At 38.4% G+C, this 24912-nt stretch overlaps 2 protein-coding genes across 3 annotated transcripts in view; one reads left to right on the forward strand and one right to left on the reverse strand.

Annotated features, from left to right (window-relative positions):
• Positions 1 to 24912, forward strand: part of ift74 (intraflagellar transport 74) — an 80935-nt gene that overhangs the window by 34510 nt on the left and 21513 nt on the right. For both annotated transcript variants that reach the window (XM_061922171.1, XM_061922169.1), the window contains exons 9-13: positions 18877 to 19015; positions 20364 to 20426; positions 20895 to 21038; positions 23424 to 23464; positions 23586 to 23665. In XM_061922171.1, coding sequence (XP_061778155.1) covers positions 18877 to 19015; positions 20364 to 20426; positions 20895 to 21038; positions 23424 to 23464; positions 23586 to 23665 — 467 coding nt within the window. The remainder of the gene's footprint in view (positions 1 to 18876; positions 19016 to 20363; positions 20427 to 20894; positions 21039 to 23423; positions 23465 to 23585; positions 23666 to 24912) is intronic.
• Positions 1498 to 17062, reverse strand: LOC133569660 (leucine-rich repeat-containing protein 19-like). Its single transcript, XM_061922168.1, has 7 exons — positions 16987 to 17062; positions 15043 to 15150; positions 11335 to 11582; positions 5835 to 5946; positions 5384 to 5462; positions 2314 to 2514; positions 1498 to 2241 (listed from the first exon to the last, which is right to left on the reverse strand). The coding sequence occupies exons 2-7, from the start codon at positions 15139 to 15141 to the stop codon at positions 1940 to 1942; spliced, it is 1041 nt and encodes a 346-aa protein (XP_061778152.1). The 5' UTR covers positions 15142 to 15150; positions 16987 to 17062; the 3' UTR covers positions 1498 to 1939.

Below are 24912 nucleotides of genomic sequence, written 5' to 3' on the forward strand. Positions count from 1 at the left end.
ACGCAGAGAGCTTCATGGAACGGGTTTCCATGGCAGAGCAGCTGAATCTAAGCCATACTTCACCAAGTCCAATGTAAAGCGTCGGATGCAGTGGTGTAAAGCAGTGGTCCCCAACCACCGGGCCGTGGCCCGATTGGTACCGGGCCGCAGAATAATTTTTTCTTAAAAAAAAAAAAAAAAAAAAAAATATATTTTTTTTAAATCAACATAAAAAACACAATATACACTTACAAATAGTGCACCAACCACAAAAATCTCCCTTTTTCATGACAAAAACGTCCCTTTTTCATGATAAAGAAAAAAAAAAAAAGAAAAAAAAAGGACCCCCCCCCCAGGACGCGGGACAAATTATTAAGCGTTGACCGGTCCGCAGATACAAAAAGGTTGGGGACCACTGGTGTAAAGCACGTCGCCACTGGACTCGAGAGCAGTGGAGACGCGTACTCTGGAGTGATGAATCACGCTTTTCCATCTGGCAATCTGATGGACGAGTCTGGGTTTGGAGGTTGCCAGGAGAACGGTGCATTCCGCACTGCATTGTGTCGAGTGTGAAATTTGGTGGAGGAGGAATTATGGTGTTCGGTTGTTTTTCAGGAGTTGTCCTTGGCCCCTTAGTTCCAGTGAAAGGAACTTTGAATGCTCCAGAATACCAAACCATTTTAGACAATTCCATGCTCCCAACCTTGTGGGAACAGTTTGGCGCGAGGCCCTTCCTCTTCCAACATGACTGTGCACCAGTGCACAAAGCAAGGTCCATAAAGACATGGACGACAGAGTCTGGTGTGGATGAACTTGACTGGCCTGAACCCAATAGAACACCTTTGAGATGAGTTAGAACGGAGATGAGAGAGCCAGGCATTCTCGACCAACATCAGTGTGTGACCTCACCAATGCGCTTTTGGAAGAATGGTCGAAAATTCCTTCCCAGAAGAGCTGAAGCTGTAATAGCTGCAAAAGGTGGACCGACATCATATTGAACCCTATGGGTTAGGAATGGTATGGCACTTTAAGTTCATATGTGAGTCAAGGCAGGTGGCCAAATACCTTTGGCAATATAGTGTATCGTGTTAGCTTTATTTTGATTTTATATTTGATTATTTAGATAGGCGCCAGCGCCCCCCGCGACCCCGAAAGGGAATAAGCGGTAGGAAATGGATGGATGGATGGATTTTGGTACTTTACACATGCTAAAGGTTAGCATTTGTAAACAATATGCAAGATATTCAAAATAACATATTTAACTCTGAGGCACGTACGGAACCTTTAAAATGAGTAAAAAATAACTAGCATGCATGCTAACATTAGCATACATTAAGTACCAACATATGTCTCTGAGGTATGTACATGCAAAAGAGGTACAAAGTTAGCATGCTAACAGTTAGCATGCATTAGGTGCCAAAATGTTTGCTGTCCAGCATTTACACAACAAAGTAAATACGCAAACATTTCTTCTGATGACTATCAGTTAAAAAAAGAAAAGAAAACCAATGCATGGTGTTAGTTGCTAAACCCAGGTTAATACTGCCAAAGCTTTTATTTCAAAACTTACTTTGCACTGAACAGGAAGTCACTGAGACATGTCATGTTGCTTCTTGGTGATAATAATGATGATATTACAAAAATACTTCATGAAACACATGTCAACATGAAAAGTTGTACGTTATGTCAACTTAAGCAGACACTTTTTAGTATTAAAATGTTATTGTGGACTGGGACTTGATGAGTTGGTCGACATAAATGTGTTGTCAATATATGTGACCTGAGTAGTATGTACAGATTTAACTTTATTTAGGTTAAATCTGTACGTTATGTCAACTTAAGCAGACACTTTTTAGTATTAAAATTTTATTGTGGACTGGGACTTGATGAGTTGGTCGACATAAATGTGTTGTCAATATATGTGACCTGAGTAGTATGTACAGATTTAACTTTATTTAGGTTAGCCCACTGCCTTTATGTAAGGATCCTCAAAGTAGTGCACATCCTCTTCCTCCTCGGACCCATGACGGTCAAAGATGAACGTCTTCTGGTTCATGTATCTCCCAGTCTCTGAGTAAATGCTGGAGGCTCCGTGGCCGTCTTCGTTCTCTTCTTGGCGCAGATGTCGATGCCGGTAGTTGTGGAAGAGCCGATACCACGAGGGGCCTTTGATGGCGCACACGATGAGAACAGATGTAGTCAGTGCCAAGGCTGCAACGCATGCTGTAAATTTCCACGTGTTTCCAGAAACAGGCTTTTGGTCTAATTGGGATTGAAGACAGTTTAGTTGGGTTTTACTGATGCATACACACATTAATATGAAATGCACATTACCGATGTTGAAACTGTTCTGGCTGGAAGTCAGCATCGTATTTGGCAATGTGGTTTCCAGCTTTGATTGTTTAACGCCACTGGTTGTGTGTATTGCATCTGGAGCGGAGTAGGTCAGTGATGTTGGATAGCACTGAGCCATTGCCTCAAAAAGATCCATTCCAGCACGTTGCGCCGGTGAAGCACATTTTGTATTTGGCCGTCCTGTGCATTCAGACACAAAAAACAAATTATTATTTTTTAATATGATCAAAGAAGCGTTATCTAAATGTTCTGAACTCCTGTTTTAATGTATATATATAGTATGTTCCTGAGAACCAACCTCCTTGTAGTGGACATTTGTGTTACTTTTATTAGAGTTACATATTCAGAAAAGAAAATATCAATCTAATGCAAAACATAAATGGTTGTCAAGAAGATATTTAGCAGAATAATGTTGCCCATAGCAGTTAAATATTTTAGTTGACATCATATATTTTTTTCTTCAGGCCGCAAGCTCAAAAACTGAACTCTACAGTGCCTCTTCCGGATCAAATTAATTGATTACAGATGATCCTCGGGTTACAAACAAGTTTCGTTCCTATAGAACAGTGTAAGCCGAAACTTATTTTGACTTATGTTCTGTACACAGAACCATGGGATGTCACTTTAAGTTCATATGTGAGTCAAATCAGGTGGCCAAATAACTTTGGAAATATAGTGTATCATGCTAGCTTTATTTTAATTTTATATTTGATTATCTATTAATATTTTGGTACTTTACACATGCTAACAGTTAGCATTTGTAAACAATACATAAGATATTCAAAATAACCTTTTTGACTCTGAGGTACATACCGTACTTGTAAAATTAGTTTGGAAAATATAACTAGCATGCATGCTAACGTTATCCTGCGTAAAGGACCAACATGTGTCTCTGAGGTATGTACATGCAAAAGGAGCTACAAAGTTAGCATGCTAACAGTTAACATGCATTAGTTGCCAAAATGTTTGCTTTCCAGCATTTATACAACAGAGTAAATGCGCAAACATTTCTTCTGATGACTAACAGTCAAAAAAAGAAAAAACTGATGCGTGGTGTTAGTTGCTAAACCCAGGTTAATACTGCCCAAAGCTTCTATTTCAAAGCTTACTTTGCACTGAACAGGAAGTCACTGAGTGCATATTTTAATGCTGTGTAACTTGACAGTAGCCAGGAAAACTTCACTTTTGGGGGAATTTTGCCCATCATCCACCATCTTTGTGTGAGACAAGGAAACAACTGTCTTCCCCTTTATGTCTCAAAAGTTCAATTTTTGACCTAAGAAAGGAATTACAAGTGAAAGTGTAATTACAACATTATACATAACAATATCCAGTTTTGCTTTCTAACATCTTTGAAAAGGAGTAGAAAGAAGCAGACCCTATTTAATCCTACCCCTTTCCATTAAAGGCCTACTGAAATTAGATTTTCTTATTTAAACGGGGATAGCAAGTCCATTCTATGTGTCATACTTGATCATTTCGCGATATTGCCATATTTTTGCTGAAAGGATTTAGTAGAGAACATCGACGATAAAGTTCGCAACTTTTGGTGCTGATAAAAAAGCCTCGCCTTTACCGGAAGTCGCAGACGATGACGTCACAAGGAAGAGGACTCCTCACGTCCTCATATTGTTTTTAATGGGAGCCTCCAGCACCAAGAGATTTTGGACCGAGAAAACGGCAATTTCCCCATTAATTTGAGCGAGGATGAAAGATTTGTGGATGATGATATTGATAGCAAAGGACTAGAAAAACAAAAAGATAATAAAATAAAATAAAAAGCGACGACTCCGGGCGGTGGCAGTGTGAGCGTTTCAGATGTAGTTAGACACATTTACTAGGATAATTCTGGAAGATCCTTTATCTGCTTATTGTTTTAATAGTGTTTTAGTGAGATTGTAAAGACATACCTTGAGGTCGGATGGCTGCGGTGAACACGCAGTGTCTCAGAGAGATGTTGAGGAGCCAAGCTCACAGCTGCCTTTTAAACATCTACTGCAGGAGGATGAATAATCCAATGATGTCTCCGGTAAGATACATATCACAATTTTCCCATCCAAAAACATGCTAGTTGACGTAGATAAAACATGTTCGCTTGACCGCTCTGTGTTAAAAACAAAGAAACACTGGCTGTGTCTCGGTGCTAAAGGCAGCTGCAATACACCGCTTTCCACCAAAAGCATTGTTCTTTATAGTCTCCATTATTAATTGAACAAATTGCAAAAGATTCAGCAACACAGATGTCCAAATTACTGTGTGATTATGCGATGAAAAGAGACGACTTTTAGCCGTAACTGGTGCCGAGCTAATATTTCCTGACAGTCGGTGACGTCACGCGCACGCCTCATCATTCCGCGACGTTTTCAACAAGAAACTCCGCGGGAAATTTAAAATTGCAATCTAGTCAACTAAACCGTCCGTATAGGCATGTGTTGCAATTTTAATATTTCATCATTGATATATAAACTATCAGACTGCGTGGTTTGTAGTAGTGGGTTTCAGTAGGCCTTTAGATAGCAATTGTTAATGCTTTTGTTCACTTCCTTTTCTCAATTTATTCACAATATACTCCATAAATAATATCATTAAAAATAAAGCAATTATAATTGTTGAAGTAAGTTGTATTTAATATGGTGAGATAAATAAGATTATCAATACATTCAGAATGTTTATAATGGTTCTTCCTTTGTAATTTGTAAATGTAAACACTTTGAGTTTGAACAGTTTCCTAAAATGGATCATATCAATACACTGTTTGATTTTTTACTCAATTAATTCCATAATTTAATTCCTTCTACTGATGTTCTAAATGTTTTAAGTGTTGTCCTGCATACAAATGTTTTTAATTACATTTTGCTCTAAGGTTCTATTTTTCCTTGTGAATTGATATTACAAAATGTAAAATATATCAATCAATGATCGACAAAATCGATCACTTTACCCAGCCCTAGTCATGAGAAAGTTGGCATTGTGGTTAGCTTTTGTTATTGCTACATTTGTAACGTACTTCAGTAGCATAAGTTATTAATTATTAAATTGAGATAATTACTGATGGCTGCTCTTATTTCTTCAAAGTGGCTCAAAAATGGACAGGAACAATTCCACGGGTTGTCCTGCAGGTCCACCACCTAATAGGGAGCAGAATATATTAGAATCATGTATTAATGGTTTCAATAGCTGTACCTTAAATGACAAATATACTTTTGTTTGTGTATACTTTGTTAAAGCAATGCTATTTTATTATTTAACTATTAAATAACAGCAAAACAAGTTGTAAGGTCACTAATAAATATACTACCAGCTTGCCAATGGATATTTTTTCTTCTTTGGCCCATGCACCCCCTTTTTTTGTGTTATACATGTCATATTTTCAACTATATTACTACTTACTGTTTTACAAAGTTATAATGCACAAAGCTACTGGTGGCCTGACCTGACACTTTTTTTTACAGTACTGTACTCCTCTTCGGATCCAAGTACTGCAGTAAAAGAGTGTTTACCTGTAGATTATTAAGCCCTCTGAATAGTTGAGCAGGGAGATGTGTCAATTGGTTGTAGGATAGGTTCATCATCTTCAGGGCATAAAGGCCAGAGAAGGACTGTGCTTCTAGGCTGTAACACAACCCAAATGTAATTGCAGACAGGGTAAATGCACATTATAGTCAACGTTCCTGTGCAATTGCACATTGCTCACACGTCCTCTGCGCACGGCAAATCTAGGCCTTGAACAAAATCGGATAAAAAAATAAGCGCATAACAGTGTGCACGTCTGCCGTCGCTCACATGTGCACCACTGAATGCTCAAGGAGTTTCGGCGTTTGCCCACGCATATGAAAAATTGGAGGGAAAATTGATTTCAGTGATAGTTCAGGTTTGTTCGTGAATCCGTTCCAGAAGGTCTAGCAAAGCTAAAGCATTTTTTCCACCTAAGAAATAATGCGAATATCTTTGATCAGTTAATGACATCCAAACATATGAACAAAACTTATTTTATAGAGATTATAGTTTTATAGGCAGAAAACTTTTTGAAATACATATACAGTAAATTAACATTTAACATCACTTTTACCTTTATTAGTTGGCAGAGGTGGGTAAAATATACTATATTTACACATTAACATTTACAGAATTGTTTGGATAAATTGTACTTGTCAAAGTAGTTCTAATGTAGCATATATTTACTTGAGTGTTTTTGTGAAAAAAATGATACTTTTATTCAGTTACACTGAGTTTAAAACAGAGCACTACATTTATTTACATCATAGTTATTATCTATTGATTACTGCTGAAGACGTACGCATTCATCTGGCTAGTCAGCGAGCCTTTTTCCAGCGGGCACTGTCACACGACAGAAAGTACAGATATATAAGCTGAAAAAAGTAAATTTGGTTGAGGTATAGGATGATATAAAACATTAGTTGTTTATTAATAAGTGTCTGAATGTTCTCAAAGAAGACACATTAATTATGTGACATGATGCCAGCACATCCTGGTTGATGGAGAGAACCGATGAATAGAAACCTCCTGACAAACGTATTTTGACACAAAAAGTTTTATAATTACACAATGAAAAACAAAGAGTAAAAATACTGTGTGTATGTTTCGACAACAATAATAAATACCGTATTTCCTTGAATTACCGCCGGGCATGTAATATGCGCCTGCCTTGAATTACTGCCAGGTCAAACTCGCTCCTCAAATTTATTAGCACACGCTTACTTTTACCGCCGGGTCAAATTAGTGACGTCACGAGTGATGCTTCCCCTGTCGTCTTTTTCAAAATGGATGAGGACTCTTTTTTTGCTTTTACTATGTATAAACCAGGGGTCTTGTTCCACAGCCATACAGATCACACTGATGGTTGTGATATAAAACAACTTTAACACTCTTACTAATATGCGCCACACTCTGTGGACCCACACCAAACACATTTCGGGAGAACATTGGCTCTGTAACACATTATAAATGCACTTACCCAGAATGCCATGCATCTATGACTCTTGGCTATATTATACACCCCGCTAGCACCAACAACCCCCCCCCCCCCCCCCTTCTCCGTGCGTCGGTTGAGGTGGGTGGGGTTGGGGGCGCGTGAATAATATAGCCAAGAGTCATGGATGCATGGCATTCTGGGTAATTATTATGTTGCGTTTATAATGTGTTACAGAGCCGATGTTCTGCAGAAATGTGTTTGGTGTGGGTTACAGAGTGTGGCGCATATTAGTAAGAGTGTTAAAGTTGTTTGTATCACAACCATCAGTGTAAAAGGTATGGCTGTTGAGCAAGTATACATCACAATCTCGTATGAAAAGCAGCGAAAAGCATGCGTCCGGACGGCACGCAGATAGCATGGTGTAAAGGTGGGCGCGATGACATGTTGTAGAGCAGTAGTCCCCAACCACCGGGCCGCGGCTGCAGAATTTTTTTTAATTAATTTTTATTTTTATCGCACTCAATTTTTTACTGCATGCCATTGGTAAGCGCAGGAGTGAGAAGAGGGTTTAAATTAATTAGCGCCCGCCCCGGCGGCTATTCAAGGAAATACGGTAGTGGTAAATCATGTGACTTCAAGAAAGCATTTACCTTATTCATTCATATCATCCACAACAATATTGTTATTTATACTTTATTTAGTGATGTAGGTATTAAATGTCCTAAATAAACAATTTAGACAAAGGTATTGACACATAATTCACTGCTATTTGTACAAACAGTAAATAGTCAAATAGTTCACTAATAGTGAGCTTATATGTCTCTGAGGATCATAAAGTACCAGTAGAGTGGAAAAACAAGTTGCCTCTATGTTGAACCTATCATATATATCTGATGTGTGACACTGAAAGACTTCCAAGGTTTGCAAGTAAATAAATATCATCAAAATAGTATCAATCTCATGGAGATTCCCGAGCCATTTTGAGAGATAATTAGTCAGCCAGTTACATGATCGCATGACACAGAGGTAGGGACCGCAAACCCCTTTCCCACCAACAACAATGCAAAGCATGCAGACTTTGTGAGAGCCAACAATGATTATTTTGGTAAAAATGATGATCCAGAAACTTACATTGTTGATCCTGAATATAAAGAGGATGAGCTACAAGGTGGCGACTTGTCCAGGGTGTACCCCGCCTTCCGCCCAAATGCAGCTGAGATAGGCTCCAGCACTCACCGAAACCCCCAAAAGGGACAAGCGCTAGAAAATGGATGGATGGATGGAGCTACAAGTTTTAGAACCTTTGCTAAACAGATCCAGCTTTAGTGAAACACTAAGCATCATGTCGCAGTTTTGCTAAGAGCTGAGCAACAAATACAAACTACAAACATAATGAAACAATAGCTTAATGTACCATGTCTGCTCTTACTTTGATGACGACTGATAGGACGTCCATATGTTCCTGTTTATATGAAGAATTAATCATGATGCACACGAAGGCTTAACACGGAGAAGTCTCTGCAGACACTGTCTTCGGTTGTTTGTCTCGGGGTATAAATTGAAACAGATGAACAACTTCTAGATTTATGGCTAAATCCTACGAAGATGAAACGCATGATTTATAATCTAGAATAACTTTGATGAGCCAAGTTGAAATGTTGCAGTAGCAGCCAGATGTCGCTGCCAGCTCACAGTAAGACAGCAGGGGGCTACTTGCTATGTGTTATGAATCTGCAGCTAAAAATAGTCTGTCTGCATCAGGGCTTATAATACCAACATCGCTAATATTTGGTTAGTAGTCAGAAAATGGAAAAGTATTGAATTATTTGACACATCAGAATCATTTACTGCATGGAAACTTACTGTCTGTAAAAATTTACATGACATCATACAAGGCTGCACAACTTAACTAGGAACTGGGAAAAAGAACATTTAGACTATGCGCAATTTATGTCTGCAGAAATGTTTAACTTTCACCCAGTAAGAATTCATTCCCTTCCAACTTGGTTTTACTATGTATAAACCAGGGGTCTTGTTCCACAGTCATACAGATCACACTGATGGTTGTGATATATATATATATATATATAAAACAACTTTAACACTCTTACTAATTTGCACCACACTCTGTGAACCCACACCAAACACATTTCGGGAGAACATTGGCTCTGTAACACATTATAAATGCAACATAACACTTACCCAGAATGCCATGCATCTATGACTCTTGGCTATATTATACACCCCGCTAGCATGTTGCATTTATATGTTTTACACACATCCACACACATAGAGACACACAAACATACACCAACTTCTGTAGTAGTCCAAGAACCATTAAAAAATAGCTAATACATCAATTAGAAGTTACTAATTGAGTAGTTGTTTTTTTTCATGAAATAATGCTTACTCTCTTACTCAATGAATTATTTTGTTGACAACTTTATACTTTTATTCCAGTCATATTACTCTAAGGTAAAAGTACTCTTAATAAGGAGGGGAATAGAGAGATGATTCATAAAAAAAAAAAATGGTGGGTTCTTTTTTTTGGTCACCTTGTATACTTATTATGTATTATTATTTGAAAAAGTGTGGGGCCTTATACAAAGACAGGTGTCGGCCTTTCCAAATCATGTCCAACCAACTGAAATTACTTCAAGTGGACTACAGTTAAGCTGTGGGAACATTTTAAGAATGATTAGCATAAACAGGATGCCCCTGAGCTCACTTTTGAGCTTCATAACAAAGGCTGTGAATATTTTCAGTAAATTTACAAAAGTGTCTAAAAACAATTTCACATTGTAATTTTGGGGTATCTTGTGTATAATTAATTTATTCAATTTTAAAATAAGGCTGTAACATACAAAAATGTGGAAAAAGTGAAGTGCTGTGAATACTGTTTGGATGCACTGTACATACAGTATATCTGCCCTTTTCAGATGACCATTTCATGCACTGTAACATTTTCATTGTCACAACAAAACAGGAACATATAATGTGGTTTAGAATGTTTTACATGTTAAAATCAGCACTTTTATTGATATATATTTTTTTGGTGATATCTGATAATATCGGACTGCCAATATTATCGGCCGATAAGTGGTTTAAAATGTAATCGGAAATTATCTGTATTGGTTTCAAAAAGTAAAATTTATGACTTTTTAAAAAGCCCCTGTACGGAGTGGTACACGGATGTAAGGAGAAGTACAGAGATCCAAAATGCTATTTTATTTGAATTGTGTATATGATGTTTAAATGACATTTTTCTTCTCGAAATTTTAGTTTTGTTTAATTTTAGATACATTTCAACCTATATTAATCCATCCGTTAATTATAACCGTATTATTCCATACCACCATCAAAAAAATGTCCATCCATCCATCCATTTCCCACCGATTGTCCCTTTTTTGTTGTCGCGGGGGGTTGCTGGAGCCAATATTTTGAAAAAGTATCATAAAAAATGTAACAAGAAGACTACCGGCTAGCGTATGTTACCATTTGTGGTTTGACAGAACACACTGTATATAATTTCAAAGGGTTTATGGTTTTCACAATTATACATTACATTGAATAAAAACTGCTCGTCGGGCCGAGAAGTTAGTCTGGCACTTGTCCCTCACCGCTGTCTCATACACAAGAGCAGTCCAAGAGAAACAACTAATAATTTGGATTTATGTTGTTGTTATGATAGAATATGCATTCAGTGATTGCTAACATTAGCTATCCAGATCACTATCATTAGCTGACAACACAAAGCTAATTTGTGTGCACGTACGGACGTAGTTACGTCTTTGCACGCAGGAAGACGTAAAAAGGGCTGGATTTAAAGTAATGCTTAAAACAAATTTGAAAGTTAGCACCCTGTCGACATCCACGTAAATTGTGCAAACAGACCCTTTTAGTGGGGATCCACTGAAATTTCCAGGGACCCTCTCGAATTACTTTTGCTCATTTAACACAGTCCTCAGCGCACAAGTTTAGTAAATCAGCTTTGCGCACTATGAAGTTCAAATGTGTTTTTAAAATCATGTCCTAAGTGTGCGAAGATTGACACACACCCTATTTACCTGTTGATTTGGTTCCTAGACAGTGACAGCACCCTGAGGTTTGGTACAACCATGAAGTACGTGACTGGTATTTTGTCCACTTTGTTGGCATCTAGGTAGAGCTCCATCAGTTGGGAATAACTGGCCAGGGATAGTCTGTCTTCTTTGGAGAGAGTAATCTGATTCCCCTCCATCACCAGTTTAGTAACAGAGGAATTGCAGCTGTTAGGAGGGATAGCCGTCAGAAGCTTGTTGGTTAAGTTTTCAACCTGCCAAATGATGCACAGATTGATAGTTAAGAGCTGTGATTCTCAACCACTGTGTTGCGGCACATTAATGTGTCGTGAGGAGAATTCCTCAGGTTATTTGATTTCACTTAACCGGTCTAAAAAAGTTATTTAAAAAATCTACTGTATCTTTCTTTATATATGACAGCAATGTTTATAGTTAAGCAGAACAATGCTCATCGACTAGATGGTAGAAGGTAAGTAATTAATGTGTCTATAAATGTTCTCATTCATCCAGGTCATTGTAATCTCAGGGCATTCAATCGATCGCAACTGGACTGTTTGGTTTGTCTTAGAAGAGGTTTAGCCTCTCATCCGATTAGGCTTCATCAGTTCATGCTCCTAGAGTTAGATTGGTCAGATCTAGTCATAGACTTAGATTGGTCAAATCTAATCATCAACCGGGCATTGTATTATCGATTATACACACAAGAATCCATTCCAAAAATATACAAAGATGGGGCTCCCCTCAAACCCATTGTCAGCAGCATTAGCTTTGTGACATACAATATTGCTAAGTATTTGGCCAACATCTTCGCATCTCCGGTTTGCAAAACTCAGTTGATTTTGTAACTAACATTAGAGATCTAAAACTGCATAGGAATTAAACTATAGTTTCATTTGATGTCACCTCTCTGTTCACCTGTATTCCAACCCAGAATGCAATAGACACAGTGAGGCAGCGTCTACTAGGTGATCACACCTTACAGGATAGATCCACACTAAACTCAGAACAGATTAGTCTTTTGCTGGAACTTTGCCTTAACACCACTACTTTCAATTCATTGAAACATTTTACGGACAAAAACATGGTTGTGCCATGGGATCACCTCAACCGTAGCAAATCTTTACATGGAGAACATGGAAGAGAAAGAGAGCTCTGAGCTCTTTTATGGGAACAGCACCAAGTCATTGGTACAGATATGTGGATGATACATGGGTGCAAATTTAGAAACCAAGAAGTGCAAGCCTTCGCTGAGCACATTAACTCGGTGGACAAAACAAAAAGTTCACCCGTGAGGATGTCAAAGAGAGTAAGTTGCCTTTTTTGGACTGATATCCAAACGGGGGCCTCCATGTCAGGGTTACCGAAAACCCACACATACTGATCAATACCTACTTTTTTACTCACACCACCCACTGAAACACGAACTAGGCGTTACCAGAACCCGACAACACAAAGCTGATAATGTTCCTACAAGCTCACAGGCCAAAGAGAAAGAGCATAGGCATTTGAGGTAAGCTCTCAAAACCTGTGGTTACCTAACTGGTCTTTTGTGAAAAGTACCTCCAGGTCCAGAAATGACAAGAACAGAGTAGATGTCCATGCGACGTCAAGGCTTGGTTAGCCCAGAATTTTTCAATAATGAATGAGGGAAAAACGGAAATTTTAGTTTTTGGTCCGGCCCTCACTGACTTGGGACCATTGCAAAATTATGTGGGTCCCAAAGTAACCAGCCTTGGCGTCACTATAGACAGCGATTTTAAACTAGACAAACAAGTCAATGGCGTTTTAAAATCGTGTTTTTATCACCTTCGTCTTTTAGTAAAGGTTAAACCGTTTTTATCTTTTAACCTTTTTGAACAAGTCGTGCATGCTTTCATTTCAAGTCGCCTGGACTACTGCAATGCACTTTATGCTGGCATTAGCCAAAAAGCTCTCTCCCGGTTGCAGTTAGTCCAGAACGCGGCAGCACGACTTTTAACAGGGGCCAGGAAACGCCAGCAGATAACCCCAATTCTTCAGAGTTTGCACTGGCTCCCTGTTCATTTTAGAATTGGTTTTAAAACATTGCTGTTTGTTTTTAAATCTTTACATGGACTGGCACCTCAATATATCTCGGACCTCATCCAAATTTACATTCCTGCGCGCGCTTTGAGGTCCGAGAGCCAGCTCCAGCTCGTGGTGCCCAAGACCAGACTTAAGATCAGGGGAGACAGGGCCTTCTCTGTGGTCAGCCCTAAGCTCTGGAACACTCTGCCGCTCCATGTTCAAACTGCTCCCACAGTGGAGTGTTTTAAGTCTCGTCTTAAGACCCACTTTTATTCTTTGGCTTTTAACACTACGTGAGTTGTGTGGTCCTCTGTCGTCTGTTGTCCTCTGTGTTTTTTATACACTTTGATTTCTATTTTACTGTTTTAATTGATTTTACCCTTTAAAATAGTTTTTAATCATATTTGTATTTATATTGTTTTTAATTGGTTTTATGTTTATTTATTTTTTGTTTTTATTCAGTCATTGGCGGAGCATAATATTGTTTTTTTTTGTTTTTTTAATATTGTTTTTAACATGGCTGTGCAGCACTTTGGAAACGTTATTGTTGTTTAAATGTGCTATATAAATAAAGTGGATTGGATTGGATTGGATGAGGAGGAACAAGGTGACAGACGCATGAATATAATTATTCCATATGTATCAGGTCTATCTGAGAAACCATTTTTAACCAACATAACATCCTAGTACACTTCAAACCAGGCAACACCCTGAGACAGACTAGTACATCCTAAAGACCGGACACCCCAAACCCACAAGGACATTCTGGTGTATGCTATCCAGTGTAATGATGAATGCACTGATTCATATATTGGGGAAACAATTCAACCACTAAGCATAGACGGTCAAACTCTTCAGGCCAAGACTCAGCTACGTACCTGCACCTCAGGAAAAAACAGCATTCCATTGAGAACCTGATTGTACAGATTCTGGACAGGGAGGACAGATTGTACGAAAAACCATCCCTGGACAGAAGACAGTCTGCGACACCACCCGTCTTCCACATACAACACTATCCTTTCAACCATTCCTAAAAGACTCTGCAATTTAGCCTTTACAAATAACAGGAGTTAGAAACATTCAGGTCACGGAAGGTTACCAGAAAGCCATTTGTGCCATGTGTTTACAACTAAATAGAATGCTTACACGGGGGATTCCGATTATTTTGGACTGTAGTAGTCGATCCACAGCCATCGTTCTGCCACACAATACCTCAATGCTAACGAGGGGAAATTACACTACAACGACTGTCGTTGGCTGTGACAGTAGGATTGCTCGTTTGCATCAAAACAGTTGTTTTTGAGAAACCATCCTTGCCCAGGCACACACTCCTGGTTTTGAAGTATAAACATTTGGGGTTTTGGCACTAGCCGCTAAACGAGATCTGACCAATCTATGTCTGTGAGCACCAACTGATGAAGCCTACTCAGATGAGAGGCATAACGTCTTCTAAGACAAACCAAACATTTGCGATCGATTGAATGCCCTGAGGTAAGTAATTAACCTCCGCCTGTACCATTCATACAAGTGTTTTGAGTTTTATTCAAAGTAAAGCATGTGCCTTGGCTCAATAAAGGCTGGGAAACACGGGTTAAGACCATGGCAGAATTTTCAAACTATTTCAATAGGACACATTTAAAAATGAAATCAAAGACGGAATGATCTTACAAGTCCTTCATCTTCAACTTCAGCACAGTTATTCTTTGTAATTATTGCCACTACGGTGACCAAGCACAGCAGCTGGAGAGGCTGCATTGACCGGCCCATAATTCCGCCCTGAGAGGAAGCAAGATAAACACGTTATTGCCACTAGAAGTAAGGTTGGGTATTGTTTACACATTATCCAACATTACTACCAACTTGATTCTTTAGAAAAACACTGCAGGTGTTTAAACAGTGTTCGGACCTTACTTAACTCTACTTTAAAAAATGTACAAATCTTATCCAAAAACATTACAGAATTTTGTGACATACAAAGATTGAACAGAAAATGTATTGGTAGTTATTTAAATAATTCTGTGCAATTAATAACATTATAACAAAGTGATAAATTCACCAAGATGCAAAAAAAAATCACAGAAAATTGCAGATTTGTGCAAAATTCTGAATTCAAATTTTAATTCAAGTCCATTAATTTGAATTGAGGTTGCAAGTAAAATTACATTTAATTCCAATTTTATTGAGAGAAGTAGAATTTAAAATTTTATGGATTTGTAATGGATAATTAAGATGTAATCCAGAATCATGCTTTATATTACATTCCATCCATGACTATGTGGCATATTTCACAGAAATATTACTACTATGAACCTCATGTAATAATCACAGCACACGTTTTTCAATGTAATTTATGAATAAACGCCTCTTCTATAAAACAGGTAATATATGTTGACTTTTAAATTGAACATGTTTACCTTGATTAAATGAATTTCTCTGAATTGCAATCTATTTTATTTCACTTCCTATAATTCAAAATCAACATCCAACAGCCGATCCAATTTGAAATAAAATTCAAACTTTTCAAATCAATTAAATTGAAATGACAAATACTCATAATTAGAAAAACACTTGGCGAGCGCAGATATCAGCCAGGTGCTATCTTCAAAAAGTAAAGAATTCTTAAAAAAACTAAAAAAATCCTGAGTCCAAACAGTGATCCGGATAACCCCCAAAATCATTATCCCATTTCTGACATTTTCTGAAAGTTCAATCAAAATGTGTTTGTAACTTTTTGAACTATGCTGCTAACTAACAGACAGAAAAAATACAGCGTTTAATTACGGAGATAACTAATGGAAGGATACATTAAATTAATGTTAGTTCTTTCGTCTGTCGCTTCTAAACAGGCTGTAAGAAGGTTAATTCACTCCTTGGAATGGTCTCAGCACCTGAGCGTGTTTGTTCCATTACGGAATGAAAGAAAAACTGAGTGAACCCTCTGGTTATATCATCCACTATCTTTGTCTCTGTGAAGGAGCAAGTTCAGCCTCGCAAAGTAACCGCAACTGTAGTAGTGATGATACAGATACCCGCTATTATGTAATCACCTGTTCCTTATTCCATTTATGACATTTCCCAAATGTTTCATTAAAATTTGCCAATAACTTTTTGAGCTATGTTACTAACCAACAAACTAACTCCTATAACTAACTGACAGGCAAAACAACCTCAACAAATACATACTGTAACTATAATATTCATCACAGCAAAACCAGCAACCTTTCAAGCCTTGAGTAATTTAGTTAGATGCTCATATTTGTGGGTGAATTTCTCACCCTAATGGAATTTTGACAGAAACTCATCCAGCCTCAGTTCAGTGCCACTAAATTAACTGTTCATTTGGCACCAAAATGAGGCAGCAAAACATACTCAGTTTGTCTGTCTTTTTACTACCCTTTGCTGGTCTCAGGTTATGGTAGGCATCCCAAATGTGTACAATGTGACAAGGGCAAACAATAATGTAATTTGAAAACACATAATAGGAGTTGCCTAAAATTTCTATGAAATAAGTGTTGCAAATATGTGTCGTCTGACATTGTTTGTAAATAGCTCACTGATAATAGTTTAACTCGATCTTGAACTAGATATTAAATATGAAGAAAAATCACATACCTTTATGTTCTGTGAGCAGGAGTATTGTGAATGACACCCGTCAGCAGGTGCAACCAGAGCAACAAAAGACCTTTGATCCTTGTTGTAAAATCTGAAAGCTGACATGCAAGGTTTTACTGCTTTTAAACGGATGTTTGATAAAGTCAGTCTTTATTCCATTCCATTTTTAGCTCTTCATGTCACAGTGCAGCAACAAGCAACGTTAATAAAACTGTTGCCATTACTTACACACCCAACCATCACTGTCATCATATTCAGTGGATACAGGTGGTCCTCCAGTTATGAACAAGTTCAGGTCCTATGACTCATTGCAAGTCTAAATTTAGTTTAGTCCGAAGTCTGTATACAATAATAAAAACGCTAAATACAACACACTGGGATTGATTCTTCTCTTCCTGTTATAGCAACTTTTCCATCTCAATAATGAAACCACAATGCTGCTTATTAGTTACTTTTGCTTTCATAATATACTGGTAATGTTTTATGGTAATATTTATCCGTGATCAGTCCCTCCAAAAGTTGCAAATTCGCTATCACACTCATTCACACAAATGTAATCAATCCTCGCCTTGCAATTTTGTCTAATGCCCGAAACTTTTGGTCACCGTCATGGGACAACAATGTGAATAATATACCAACTATTGTACAATTGTAGTCCTGTGTGTAACTCTACATAATGCATGTTCATGTCTACAGTGCTAGACCTTCTGGGTATGATAATTGAGAATATATTTTCCTTTTTAATGCTGACCTAGCAAAGACGCAGCATTTACATGACATTTTGAAATATGTTTATTATCTGTCATTGTCTCTCAATAATCAACAAACATTAACACTATAATTCACTCTCAACAGTTCACAAATGCTCCTAACATGCAGAGGTAAAAGTGTTTTAAAATAAATGAGTAAGATGGTCAAATATTTTTCAAGCATAAAACATTCATAGAAAATGTTTGCAACTTCTGGCAGACAGAGCAGACAACGGACAATACGCAAGCCCTTGGTGGTGTACGATGAATTGATTAACGTGGAAAAACCTATTCGGGTGTTACCATTTAGTGGTCAATTGTACAGAATATGTACTGAAAACTGTGCAATCTACTCATAAAAGTACCAATCAATCAATCAAAGTGTTTCTGAATTTATTATTATTTACTACTATCATTAGTTATAATAAATGAAGATAGTACAGTAAGTGTACAGTGAGTATATGATTTTACTGCCATCTCATGTCTACTTTTCCAAGTCTGTGTGGTATAAAACCAGCATTTGTAAATACATACGGTCTATTCAAAATTGTATTGAATAGACCAGACTATATTCAGTAATGCTTCAAACACTGACAACAAATGTATAAACTCACAAGTTGATTAATAGTTATTGTAAACATTCATCCATCTATTTTTTACCGCTTCTCCCATTCGGGAACGCTGGGGGTGCTGGAGCCTTTCTCAGCTGCATTCGGGCGGAAGGCGGGTTACACCCTGGACAAGTCGCCCTCAATAAGTCTCAAAACATCTCAATGTATTTTTCTAATTCAGACATTTTCGGTCACAATAATCGCAGACAAGCCTGTAAAATCCTGGAGCGACTACCAAATACATGATGGTTGTGATAGTCGAGCGACCGTGTCCAAAATTAGGGCCAATATTGATAAGCGTGTGTTGTCCATACTTTTATGATGTTAATTTCCGCTTCCATTACTTTTCTTTGCCGCATTGTCACCAAACATTTGTTCACATAAATAAAGTTAACGGATAAACAAAATTATTATTTCTTAGACAGTCCAGGTGCTCCGGTGAATGTACGGTATACTTCCCTTTCTGCACTTTAATGAGTGTAATCTGAAACCTTTCATAACATGTTTCCTGTTGTGTCTCTGCACTGCAGGAGGGAGGAGGCCATCAGAGCCGTTGAAGAGGAAATCAAGAAGGAGAGGCGTGTTGCTGACGAGATCATCCAGTCCATGCCAACAGCAAAGCAGGAGAAGTACTTCACCATGACAACAGCCAATGAGGAGCTACTACAGGTCTTTATCTTTCAATATCAGTTTCAAAATACAGTAGTGCAGGATTTACTGTTATGCTCACTAGAGTTGTCAAAAGAACAGTGCATCCGGCACTTCACTTTTTCCGCATTTTGGTATGTTACAGCCTTATTCCAAAGCCTTATTCATCTTTGTTTTTAAATTTTAGAGACAATAACCAGTAATGACAATGTTAAACATTTTTTTTTGTTTATGCAAATTTATTTAAAAAAAATAAATTCCATCTTCTATGGATAAAATGTAAAAATAGAGCAAAAAGCATAATGTAAAGAGAAAAGGCTGAAATGTTTATTCTAATAATGCAGGGGTAGGGAACCTATGGCTCTCGAGCCAGATGTGGCTCTTTTGTTGACTGCATCTGGCTCTCAGATAAATCTTAGCTGACATTGCTTAACATGATAAGTAATGAATAATTATGCTGGTAATAACAGTGTTAAAAATAACGTTCAAAATATAAAACATTCTCATACATTTTAATCCATCCACCTGTTTTCTACCGCACCTGTTCAATAAGTCGCATTGATGGTAAGGAGTATTTTTTTTTTATCATCGATGAGCTTCTGAATAACAATGTTATTAAAAAAGAATAACAGACTTATTATGTGAAGATCTGTCACTTAATTTCCATTTGTGCTTCTTTGTTTTGTATTTACTTCCTATCAGTGCTCTTATTTTGTTTCCATTTCCTGCTTGTGCCACTGGGCGCTGTGTTATTTTCCCTCACCTGCTGTTGATTGGCAGCTGGTCCACACCTGCTGCCAATCAGCATGTTTCTATTTATGCTTTTCTCACGCGCTCCTCATGGTTCAAAGATTGACTATTGTTTAGAACTCTACATGCAAGACTGCTTCATTCTCCTCTGTTGATGATATTAAAAACATCTTACCTGCTCTTCGCTCTCCTGGTTCCTGCTTCTTGGGGTCGCCACTACTGCTGCCACGCGAGTTTGTGACATATTATACTCTATAAATGTTAGTCTTACTTAAAAATGCAGACATTTAGTGGTATTCAATGTTAAAAAATATTATATGGCTCTCACGGAAATACATTTTAAAATATTTGGCTTAAATGGCTCTCACAACCAAAAAGGTTCCCGACCCCTGTAATAATGCAAAAAAACACAAAGGCCTATTTTATTACAAATGACTTGATGACATAGCAGTATCACTATATTGAAAGAAAATTAACAACATTGTTTGTTTTATGTACTTAAAGGCTCCATGCTACTGTTCTTATTGAAATGTAAAATAGTTGACTATTGTTGTCATACATGATCATATTTGTAAACACAGAAAGTTTCTATCCCTGTCATTTGGTTTTAATGTCACAGGAGCTTTCGCTACTTCAAGAAGAACAAGATGCTCTGGTCACCAGGAAGGAGGAATACGAAGCGGTGAGTTTGTTATAAGAGAAGCAGAAAATAAATATAGTAGACATGACCACTGACTTGTGAGGGTTGCAGGAGAAGCAATTGCAGTAATTCATTGACTTAAAGTAGTATGTGCATGCTGAGTGAGCAAGTGTTCCATGTTTTGACTGGATGGATTATTTTCATTTTTTTCTATTAAAGCCCTCTCATGAAGAACACCATAAAAACTATAGAACGTTCATTTCAATCAGAACAAGACGAGGACTTTAAGGACAACAATAATAGTCATACAATCATTGTGTGGTGTGTACAATAGGTATTGTAAGTGTGGGAAAATAATAGTTCCTAAAGAATTTCAATATAAATTTGTAGCAAGAAAATGGTGATGCCCATTTTTTTTTTTCAGAGTCAGGCAGCCATGGAAGTGATGTTGGACGCATCGCAAACTGTCGCAAAAGAATAATGTGTTTTTGTTCTTTCCTTTTCGTGCAGGAGCTGGCCCACTCGCAGATTAAACAGGAAGTGGTTCGGCTCCACAAGACTTTGTCAACACTGGAGGCAAAGCGGGACACCATGGAGGCCGAGCAAAAGAACTTCAGCACACCACAAGAGGAAAGAGAGAAACTATTGAAACAGGTTGGTTTTATTATCTGTAACAATGATATTATAGATATTTATCACAAAACAACTTTCACATGGTTCACATACATCCAAAATAATACCAAAATGTGACGCTGATGGATTTTAACCAATAAATCAGATAAATGACAAATATTACAATTTTTAATTTTAGAAAAATTTAAATCATCCATGGGCTTCACGGTGGCAGAGGGGTTAGTGCGTCTGCCTCACAATACAAAGTTCCTGCAGTCCTGGGTTCAAATCCAGGCTCGGGATCTTTCTGTGTGGAGTTTTCATGTTCTCCCCGTAAATGCGTGGGTTCCCTCCGGGTACTCCGGCTTCCTCCCACTTCCAAAGACATGCACCTGGGGATAGGTTGATTGGCAACACTAAAATGTTGTCTGTCTATCTGTGTTGGCCCTGCGATGAGGTGGCGACTTGTCCAGGGTGTACCCCGCCTTCTGCCCGATTGTAGCTGAGATAGGCGCCAGCGCCCCCCGCGACCCCAAAAGGGAATAAGCGGTAGAAAATGGATGGATGGATAAATCATCCATATTTATGTATGTTTTGGTTTTTATTTTACAATTTTAAAGCATTCAGTATGAAGGGCTGGGGTGTGCTGCCATGCCATAATCAAAGTATGTACTCAGTGGCCTTGTGGTTAGGGTGTCCGCCGTGAGATCGGTAGTTTGTGAGTTTGAACCCTCGCTGTGTCATACCAAAGACTACAAAAGTGGGCCTCCCTGCTTGGCACTCAACATCAAGGGTTGAAACTGGGGTTCATGTCACCAAATTAATTTCACCACACCTAATGTGTGTGTGACTATCAGTGGTACTTTAACTCTACAATTTTTAACAGCAACATTATGTACCATGAACATAAAAATAAAAATAAAGCACAAGCTTTATCAGCATTCATTTTCAATGTTTAAATCAAAACATAAACAATGTAAACATGTAAGTATATTGTAGGAGTTTTTGCCCTGTCCAAGTTTTGAAATTTTTAATGACAGAAGTTCATGAGTGTGTGCTTTTAAAAAACAGCCTGTGTGTCAGCGACGGTGAGAAGCATTCGCTGCTGTCCGCGGGATTGACTGGAACTACGTGTTCTTGCTGAACGCAGTAGTTAATCAAGCAATTGAACACGTTTCGGTGGCTTTTTCTTTCTTTGTCCACAAACGGGCTTTTGTGGGATTATATGATTTGTTCAGTTTGTTGAATTGTTGGCCATTATTACCAGTTAGTGGTAGTTGCTGCAGTGTTGTGTGACTGTCAAAGTAAACCTCTACAGTACAGGTGCAGCATTAAAGTTAAAGTACCAATGATTGTCACACACACACTTGGTGTGGTAAAATGGGTTCTCTGCATTTGACCCATCTCCTTGTTCACCCGGGAATCAACCCCCAGTTCCAACCATTGATGCTGAGTGCCAATGTCAGGTTCAAACACCGATGACATTTATTAATCAGACAAGAGCCAAGGAACCAAGCAGAGACACAGTTCAATATAGCTCATGAGGAGAACGCATGGCGCTGAACACTTAGTCACAATCTCGCCCTACGCTCTATGGTTCAGCTCTCGCGTCCTTTTTATTCAGAGTTCCATAGTCAACAGAGGAGTGGTCACATATATTATGCAAAGCAGGTCCAGGACGCACAGTACGTGACGGAATGGGCTGGGGGCCTTGTGATTTCGCTTTGTCCCCGCTTCGTCTGCGTGTTGTCATCTTATCTTCGTTGAGGTCCTTAAAGTCTCTGTCTCGTCTGCGTGCTGTCATCTTATCTTCGTTGAGGTCCTTGAAGTCCTTGGCTGTTAGCAGGCTAAAAAAAAGATAACATCTTTGGCTGAGGCCACCCCTCAGACAAGAAGTTTTGTTCTAGCATAGATTAGAAAAAGTCTAACTTGAGCACAATGGCTAATAACTAAAGCAACAGACTTTAAGGATACTAAAGTTAGTGTGATAATATATACATAATTATTCTAACAGCCAAGCAGGGAGGTAATGGGTCCCGTTGTTATAGTCTTTGGTATGACTCGGCCTGGGTTTGAACTCACAACCTACCGATTTCAGGGCGGACACTAACCACTCGGCCCATCCCTACCTTTAACCAAAGGTTCAGACTCCATATTGTCCTTTCTACTATTGCTAGCCATGACTCCTCCTAGCCAAAGGATGGACTACACTCTCTTTGTTTAATGCGTACGTGTGTCACGCTTCCTGTCCCTTACTTTCAATGTGAACCGACCAGAAAGTTCCATACCAAAAAATCAGTTCACAAATACATATCCTGTACACTCTTAATGTGCAGTGTTTTCGTCAAACTTTTTTAATTGTACAAACCTACATGGAAGTGCTCATATTGAAGTAATCGTCACATGCCTTCATGATTTGTTTTCCAGGTGAAAGAAGACAATCAGGAAATTGCCAGCATGGACAGACAGTATGTAGATTTTGTAAATCACCTCCTGAGTAAATGACTTGAACTAAACTGATTAGTAACCAGTCAGACTGTCCTGATTATGGTCTTTGATGTGTTTGTGTGTGTGTGCGTTTGTGCTCAGGCTGTTGGAGATCAAGGACAGGACCGGTCAAATAACAGAAGACATCCAACAGCTGGAGCAGGACTCAGAGGAAGCTCAAGGTAACAAGCTCAAAGACGTAATAGACGTTTTCAGCTTCTGAATCAAAATAACTTTTTCTATCTTGCCCAAAAGGCACATGTGTTCAAAGTTGTATTTGGCCCGGCACATATTCCAAAAATCAAATGAACTCATCATTGATTATTAGATTAGATTCAAATTGGATAATGAGATGGCGACTTGTCCAGGGAGTATGCAGTCTGCCTTCTGCCCGAGTGCCTCTGACCTCTAGAAGGATAAGCAGTAGAAAATGGATGGATAAATGGATAGATTAGATCAGGGGTAGGGAACCTATGGCTCTCGAGCCAGATGTGGCTCTTTTGATGACTGCATCTGACTCTCAGATAAATCGTAGCTGACGTTGCTTAACATGATAAATAATTAATAAATCCGCTGGTAATCACCGTGGTAAAAATAACGTTCAAAATATAAAACATTCTCATGCATTTTTAGTCCATCCATCCGTTTCTACCGCACCTGTTCAAGAAGTCGCATTAAGGGTCAAAAGTATTTTATTTATCATTGGTTAGCTTCTGAATAACAATGTTATTAAAAAGAATAACATTGTTGTTGTAATCTGGGAAAGTCCAAATGAAAGAGGAGGCGTAGAATTCTCTTGTCAGAGCGTGGGACGACACTGTACAAGGGTACAGGTCTACGGGTTTCTCCTCATTGAGCTAAATTGAATCCAGTCTCTGTTTAATTAAATGGGTTGTACTTGTATAGCGCTTTTCTACCTTCAAGGTACTCAAAGCGCTTTGACATTACTTCCACATTTACCCATTCACACACACATTCACACACTGATGGAGGGAGCTGCCATGCAAGGCGCCAACCAGCACACATCAGGAGCAAGGGTGAAGTGTCTTGCTCAGGACACAACGGACGTGACGAGGTTGGTACTAGGTGGGAATTGAACCAGGGACGCTCGGGTTGCGCACGGCCACTCTCCCCACTGCGCCACGCCTTCCTTCTTGTCTGTTTAATAGATGTCATCAGTGTTTGAACCTGATAGTTGTATTCGATGTTAAAAATATTATACGACTCCCACGGAAATACATTTTAAAATATTTGGCTTTCATGGCTCTCTCAGCCAAAAAGGTTCCCGACCCCTTGATTAGATTATTATTATTACTCATAGCTCCTCCTTTGGAAACAATCTACCAGGGGTCGCCTGACCGGACACTGGCTGCACATTGATCGATTAAATTATTATTAGAGACAATGCAGTGATAAAAAATTTTTGCGC

Source organism: Nerophis ophidion, linkage group LG15 (genome assembly GCF_033978795.1).
Source record: "Nerophis ophidion isolate RoL-2023_Sa linkage group LG15, RoL_Noph_v1.0, whole genome shotgun sequence".
NCBI lineage: Eukaryota > Metazoa > Chordata > Actinopteri > Syngnathiformes > Syngnathidae > Nerophis > Nerophis ophidion.

Coding starts and splice junctions, on each gene's coding strand:
- LOC133569660 (XM_061922168.1), bottom strand. CDS start 15,141: ATGGGCCGGTCAATGCAGCCTCTCCAGCTGCTGTGCTTGGTCACCGTA. Junction 5,463..5,834: donor GAGGGCTTAATAATCTACAG/GTAAACACTCTT, acceptor GCTCCCTATTAG/GTGGTGGACCTGCAGGACAA. Junction 2,242..2,313: donor CCAGAACAGTTTCAACATCG/GTAATGTGCATT, acceptor AATCCCAATTAG/ACCAAAAGCCTGTTTCTGGA.